The sequence below is a fragment of the Odocoileus virginianus genome, chromosome 8, assembly GCF_023699985.2.
Source record: "Odocoileus virginianus isolate 20LAN1187 ecotype Illinois chromosome 8, Ovbor_1.2, whole genome shotgun sequence".
In the NCBI taxonomy this organism is placed as follows: Eukaryota; Metazoa; Chordata; class Mammalia; order Artiodactyla; family Cervidae; genus Odocoileus; species Odocoileus virginianus.
Genome location: NC_069681.1, coordinates 74169872 through 74177260, shown reverse-complemented (window position 1 = coordinate 74177260; position 7389 = coordinate 74169872). Strand labels below are relative to the sequence as shown.

Below are 7389 nucleotides of genomic sequence, written 5' to 3'. Positions count from 1 at the left end.
AGTCCCAAATATGAGATGAACTCGGAGATGCGACCTGCAACTAGGGTCTTAATTTATCTCGTGTGGAGGGCCAGCTGTTTCCCTAGGGAAGAAAAGAAATGATCAGCGGTGACAGTTGTTTGAGGGGCGCAGTCGGCCTGGCCAGGCGAGCAGAGAGGATAGGAACAGGCCTGTTTCTCCCGACTCCACCCGTCACCTCCCGGGCTGGCCAGAAACTCTGTCATCAAAGCAATGGCTTCTCTTTTTCTCTTTGGGATGGAAGGAGCTTCTTCTAGACACCCCCTCCCTTCCCTGCAAATGCAAAAACACGACTCCTCAGTTCCTAAACCCCGATTCCCACCAAGATAGCTCTCCCCACCCCTCCACCCACTTTTGCAAGTCTCTTGATTTCATTCTTTGAACCTGTGATTGGAGGTTAAAGTGCACCAAGGTTGGAAGGAGGAAGCTCTTAACAATAAAGGTTTGAATATTTAGCTGTGATGGGTCGCAGCCCTCTGGAGAGCTCCCCCCTCCTCCCTAATCTTTTAAAATGCAAATCGTGTTTCTAGGGGTTGTGCGCCGGGTGCGCGCTGCGCCTCGACGTCTCCAGCCATTGGTGTCTGTGTCATTACTAATAGAGTCTTGTAAACACTCGTTAATCACGTAAGGCCGCCGGCCTGGGGCTCCGCACGCCAGCCGCTGGCGGGTCTTCCCCGCCTCTGCAGCCTGGTGGAAAGGAGGTGGGAGGAAAGAAGGAAGAGAGAGCGGGAGGGAGGGAGGGAGGGAGGAGGCAGGCCCGAGGCAGGGACCGCCTCAGAGGCAGAGGCGCCGCGAGGAGCCGGCGGAGCACCGCGGGCCGGGGCGCAGCCACCCGCAGTTCCAGCGCCCCTTCACCCCCTTCGCCAGCGCGGCGCCCCCCGGCAGCCTCCAGCGTCCGTCCCCGGGCAGCATGGTGAGGTTCGCCGTCGGGCCCTCGCCACCATGTACGTGAGCTACCTCCTGGACAAGGACGTGAGCATGTATCCCAGCTCCGTGCGCCACTCTGGCAGCCTCAACCTGGCCCCGCAGAACTTCGTCAGCCCCCCGCAGTACCCGGACTACGGCGGCTACCATGTGGCGGCCGCGGCCGCCGCCGCCGCCAACCTGGACAGCGCGCAGTCCCCTGGGCCGTCCTGGCCGGCCGCCTACGGCGCCCCGCTCCGAGAGGACTGGAACGGCTACGCGCCGGGGGGCGCGGCGGCCACCGCCAACGCCGTAGCTCACGGCCTCAACGGGGGCTCTCCGGCCGCCGCCATGGGCTACAGCGGGCCCGCCGACTACCACCCGCACCACCACCCGCACCACCACCCGCACCACCCGGCCGCCGCGCCCTCCTGCGCCTCCGGCCTGCTGCAGACGCTCAACCCCGGCCCCCCCGGGCCGGTCGCCACCGCCGCCGCCGAGCAGCTGTCGCCGGGCGGCCAGCGGCGGAACCTGTGCGAGTGGATGCGGAAGCCCGCGCAGCCGGCGCTGGGCAGTCAAGGTGAGCCGGCGCGCGCCGGGGGAAGGCGCGGTCCCCGCGCGTCCGGGGACTCCGCGCAAGGGGGACGGGGCGGGGCGACCGCGTATGGGGGCTCTGGACCCTTCCCCCGGGGGTTGCTGCTCTGGCCCCTGTGTGGGGGCTAGCGGGGTCGGGACTGGAGGTCCTGGTCTCACGAACCGCGTTCAGTATAAGGCAAAGGGGAGGCTCCCTCCTTCCCACCGCCCTTCCTTCGTAAGGTCGAGTCCTCTGACCCTCGGGAGACTCCCGGGAACGTGGCGCAGCGCGGCTGCAGCGCAGTGATCGCGTCCTCCCGGCTTGTTGCCGCCCGCCCTCGCTCGGTGCGCGGCTCTCCTGCAGCTCTCCAGGGCCGGTCTCTAGGGGCACGCCGTCCTTCCCTGTCCCGGCCACTCGGGAAGAGGGGACGGGGGCAGCCAGGAGGGCGGCGCGGTCGCGCGAGGGACCAGGTTTAGCCATTGGGGCCAAAGGTAGGGATCGGAGCTACCGCGCTGGGGAAATCGGGCGAAGCTGCTGAAGCTGAAAGAAGGTGTTGGTCCCGGGATCTAAGTGGGGAAGAGGTGCGGCGCGGGGGTGGGGGGAGCACCCGGGTCTTCAGACCTTTGATCTGCCCAGGGGTCATTTCAATCAAAAGCCAGAGGGCTGGGACTGGACGCCCCAGGAGTCCCCTCGTGTCTGCAGAGGGAGAAGGGGAGGAAGTGGTGGTGCGCGCTCAGCCGCTGCTCCAGACGGAGGTCGTTTCTCCGGAACCTTCCTTCCCAGGGTCAGGTGTGTGTGCGCGTGTGAGTGTGGGTGTGTGTGTGCGTGCGCGCGCGTGTTAGTTGTGTGTGTGTGTGTGCGCGCGTGTTAGTTGTGTGTGTGTGGGTGTGTGTGCGCGCACACTCGTTTAACGAGCTTGCCCCAGAGATGTCTCTGCAGAGATCCCGGGTTGGCGAGACTGAGCAGGCTCGTGGGTTCCGGGTCTGCCCCGTCTAGCGTCTGAGTGTGTACAGTGGGGAAGGAGCTCCAGTAGGTGTGGTGGGATTGTCCTGCTGGCTCCGTTTTCCCTCCATGAAGTCTTTCTCAGCCCTCTGCACTTCCGCTTTTTCCTCTTCCCTCCTTTCAGGCCCAACCCGGCCGGCATGCAGGTTATGGCCACTTTGCAGGGGTTTTATAGCCGATTACAGCCGCATAAATCAGAGCAGCCGTTGGGGGCTGTCTCCGGGGATCGGTTTTTTGCGTCACTGCGCACAGACCGGGACCCACCACGGGGGGAACTGCGGCGGTCCGGGGAGGAGGCCTCCGGGTCGACCTGGAGGGTCGGCTGGGTCCCTTCCCCCGAGAGGAGGCGCGCTGTCCTGGACAGAGAGCGCGCCCACGGAAGGCCCTTGGCTATCCTGAGCCTGCCTGGGGCGCCGGCCGGGGCGGTCTAAGGGAGACCCTTGGTGCGTCCCCGGAGAATGCGCGCAGAGCTGGCCCGGGCGGGGGGAGAGGGAGGCGTGTCACCGGAGCCCGGGCCGCGGGGTCAGCGGAGGAGAGGGCCGCTGTGAAGTCCCGCGCCAAGGTGGCAAGGCCGCAGTCGGCGCCGGGCGCCCTTGTGATGTTAATGTGGGGCGGCCCGCCGGCCGGAGCCCGATTCCTCTGCGGAGCCTCATCCGTCAAGGGGCGAGTGGGGGGGTGGGGGGGCGGGTGGGACCCGACCCAGTCCGCTTTGATATACACCTTCCCAGCCCTGCCATTGTCTCTTTTAGGGCCCGGAAAGAGGGTGGTGACTTTCGCAGTCAATAATGAATTCTGACAAGTCCCTCTCATCTCTCCCCTACTCCATTCCCCTCCTTGGTTCCCAGGGGGTGCGGGGCATCTCCGAGGTCCTCGGGGCGCGGGCTGCCGAGCACACTGGGGGGCTGGTCGCGCTGCCCCGGCCTCTCCGGATACTGAAAGGACAGCCCCAGCCAGAGCCTCTCCCGAGGGCCCCAAGGCGAGTCCCGCTCCTGGAGAGTCCTGCTCGGAGAACTCCCCTGCGCCCGGCTCCCCGGCCCGGGGAGGTGTCCTTTGTGGCTCCCACCTGGCCCGCGTACACCATCTGCGTGGTGATCTAGTCTGATCCTCAGTTTGCCCCTCCGTACGAAGGGGCCACCACCGCGGGCGGGCTGGGGGCGGCAGAGCAGGTTCCCAGGACTTGTCAGTTGCCTTTCCTTTCCCGGTGGGCGCAGGGTCGGGGCCGCCGCGCGCATTCAAATGCGCCCGCCACCGTGTTGATGTTAATGCGCCTGGCGGGGAGGGGGATGAAGGCCGGCCCGCCATTTGCTCAGTAGTGGTAATTCAAACAGAACGCGGTTGTTATTAAGGCATTGAAAGGGCTTTTCTTTGATAAGATCGCCTTGTCCTGCATTGTTTGAGGCTGTGTTCTCCTTTCAGCGGCTCCGGGGAGCTCCCTCTGATCCGGCCTGTATCTTCCCAGGGCGCTTTTGTTGTGGTTTGCAAAGGGTTTTACCTGAACAAAGTCGGCCTGCGGGGCATTAAACACCTCCGAGCAACTCCCCAGACCCTTTAGATCTTCCTGCAGCCCCGGGGCACCGGGCGATTGAACCTGTTCTTTTGGGGGAGAAGACCCCGACCTGGGACCGAGCGAGAACAGCTCCTGAGTTGGGGGGTTCTGCCGAGGGTCGACCCTTGACAGACCCGGTGGAGACGCGGGGCTCCGGTCTGCTCTGACTGCAGTCGCACTATTTGTCAAGGCCCTTCAGTAAAACAATCAATGCAAGGTTTAATATGTTGACTCAATCCAATGAGCAGTAGATCACTGGTCAGGATAGCTCTGGCAGGGTTTGCAGCAGAAATAAACGGAGGCTTAAAAAGAAAAGTGTGCCAACCCAGGTTCGCCCAGGTATAGAGCCTCCCCAGCGAGAAGAATTATCGGCCTGCCAGACCCCTGCTCAGAATTCCACCGGATGCGGCTGGTGAGCCGGGGGCGTGTGCGTTTCTAGTGACCTGAGGGGACAGCTGTCAGCTGCTGCACCCCCTTTCCACTTCTGATAAAACAAACAGAAAGGGAATCCGCCCCCCACCCACATACACCCAATCCCAGCTGTTTTTACTGTGTGTGTTTTTTTTTTTTTTAAAACCTCTGATGGGCCTGAAAATCTGAATATTCCCAGGACGGTTTTCCTTTGGGGCTTCATCAGCTCAGGTGCTGTATTTGCTTTACAAAACCCCTGATGGAATTGTGCTATCACCTGTATGAATTCTTCAGTTCAGTCGCAGTCGTGTTGACTCTTCGCTACCTGTATGAATTTTTAGTTTCTCTTTAATTTTCAAAAACCACTTAATTCCAAGACTAGGTTAGTTGTCCTGAATAGCCCCCCCCAGGGGGTCTTGTCAGACTCAGCAGGAACCAGCCAAACAGCGGCCCCCCAGGGCGATGGAGGAAGAGAAACGGTCCCTGGGTTAGGGAGGTTTGTCATTACCCATGACTGATGAGCTGCCCTGCGGTTCTCCGGGCTAACTTTGCCTTCCTCTACAGTGAAAACCAGGACGAAAGACAAATATCGGGTCGTGTACACGGACCACCAGCGTCTGGAGCTGGAGAAGGAGTTTCACTACAGTCGCTATATTACCATCCGGAGGAAAGCCGAACTGGCCGCCACGCTGGGGCTCTCGGAGAGGCAGGTAGGAAGCCTCCAGGGCCCCATCACTGCCTGGGAGGGTCCAGTGGGGAGGGTTAGAATCCAGGCCCGGGGGCCCACCTCGTTCTGTGGGCAGATTAAAGCAAGAGGATCAAAAGATAAATAAATTAATAAATAAAAATTTTTTAAAAAGCAAGAGGATCGAGAGACTTTTCCTTCTAGATGCTTTTTAAAAAGGCTTCTTCCACATCTAGTTGTCTTTTTAAAAAATATATGTATATTGTTGATTTTTTTTTTTTCTATTTTGGGGGACCTAGGAGGTAAAAAAAAAAAAAGATACACAAATGAGTGTAGTTTAATGCAGAATTCGATTTGAGTCAATAAAGACTTTCTCTTTTTGTACCCAGCTCTGTATTGGGGGAAAAATTAATGTAGGATACCAGCCTCTACCCAGAAAAATTATGGAGGGGTGAGGCTTAGCTCCTGAATGCTCTAGATTGTCAAATTCACAGCCAGGAAACCCCTCATTAAAACTCATTCTCAGCCCCAAGGCAAGGACTATTACATTTCCGTTTAGCTTTGAGAGGCCAAAGGTTGTCATTTTGAAGTATATCCAGCCCTAGCCTCCTTGCTTGGTGTAGAAAGGGCCTGGCAGTTTCTGTCTTCCTTGGTTCTGAGACTCTGAACTTTTGCAGTGAAGTTGTAGATAAAGGTTGCTCTGGAAAGAAACCTGAAGAACAAAGGAGGAGAGAGAGGCCCTTCCCTCTTGAGGCTGAATTGGGCTTGGGGGAAGCTCCAGCACTGGGCTGTTATATGGGCTGTCCTGTGAAAAGCTGGGTGAAGGGCTGGTGTCCTGCGGGTGCAGAGGAGACCTCTTTGGCTGGAGAAGGAGGCATTGGATCTAGTGTCAAATACTATCCCTTTATGCTTTCACTATCTTCTTTACCGCCTTCTGTTTTTCTCCACCTTTTTCATTTCCAGGTTAAAATTTGGTTTCAGAACCGCAGAGCAAAGGAAAGGAAAATCAACAAGAAGAAGTTGCAACAGCAGCAGCAACAGCCGCCCCCTCCTTCTGGGCCACAGCCTCCCCAGCCACAGCCAGGGCCACTGAGAAGCGTCCCGGAGCCCCTGAGTCCGGTGTCTTCCCTGCAAGGCTCGGTGCCTGGGGTTCTGGGGCCAGCTGGGGGGGTGTTAAACCCCACTGTCACCCAGTGACCCGCAGCGGCCTGCAGTAGCAATTTCAGGCTGAGCCATGAGGAGCATGGACTCTGCTAGAACCCTCAGGAAAGACCCCCCTCCCCTCTCACCCACACATGTTCACCAGCTGACCTAGCCCTCAGAGCAGAAACAGACGGGGCCTGGGGGAAAGATGAGTGTGGTTGGGGTCCTCAAGGATGACATTCTCCTAGATTTCGACTTTTTCCGTTCTGACTCTTTCTGCCAAGTGAGGAGATGGGAAAAGACACCGGGGATTCCTTTAGTACCAGCGGACACGCTGCCTGGACTGGCGGAACAGACCAGCCTTTCAGCCCCCTGTTCCTCTGCTCTTGGCCTCCCAGATCTGCAGGATACATCTCTGGTTGGAGCTGAGGCAGGAAAGGGGCTCAGGGGACTGCCAGAGATGGAACCAAGATGGTTAGGTCTACTGACTGCCCTCCAAGGTCCCGCTGGCCCCTCTCACCTCTAGGACAGGCAAGATTTAAGCTGCAGAAGCCAGAGGCAGCTAAGATGGAGACTTGGGCCCACTGAAGCATGCAGAACCCCCAGGTCTTTGTCTTTCTTCTCTTCCCAGTGCAGGAAAGACTTGGCTGGTGTATGCACCCGGCCTATGGTAGTGTGAGAGGGTGGTTGCTGGACTCCAGGCCTGACAAGTGGGGGGTGGGGGGTGGGGGGCCGGGACAGGGCCTTGTTTAGAATGCCTGTCACCAGAGCCTCTCTGGGCTGAATGTATGTCAGTGCTATAAATGCCAGAGCCAACCTGGACTTCCTGTGATTTTCACAATCTTGGGGCTGATGAAAAAGGGGGAGTTTCTGTTGTTGTTGCTGCTGTTTGGGTTGTTGGTCTGTGTAACATCCAAGCCAGCATTTTAAAAGCCTTCTGGATCCATGGGGAGAGACATGATATGGTGAAGGGAAATGGGGGTGGGTGGGGGTGGGGGTGGTATTTGAACACAGTTGAATTTTTTTTTTCTAAAAAGAAAAGAGATAAAGGAGCTTTCCAGATTTCAGATTCTGTTTTTATCACCTATCAGGTTTTGTCTGAAATTA

At 58.5% G+C, this 7389-nt stretch overlaps 1 protein-coding gene across 1 annotated transcript; it reads left to right on the top strand.

Annotated features, from left to right (window-relative positions):
* The first annotated feature begins 960 nt into the window (after window positions 1–960).
* Window positions 961–6336, top strand: CDX2 (caudal type homeobox 2). The gene is made up of 3 exons (XM_020882201.2): window positions 961–1501; window positions 5019–5164; window positions 6103–6336. Exons 1-3 carry the CDS (start codon window positions 961–963, stop codon window positions 6334–6336), a joined length of 921 nt encoding a protein of 306 aa, XP_020737860.1.
* Window positions 6337–7389: the final 1053 nt, after the last annotated feature.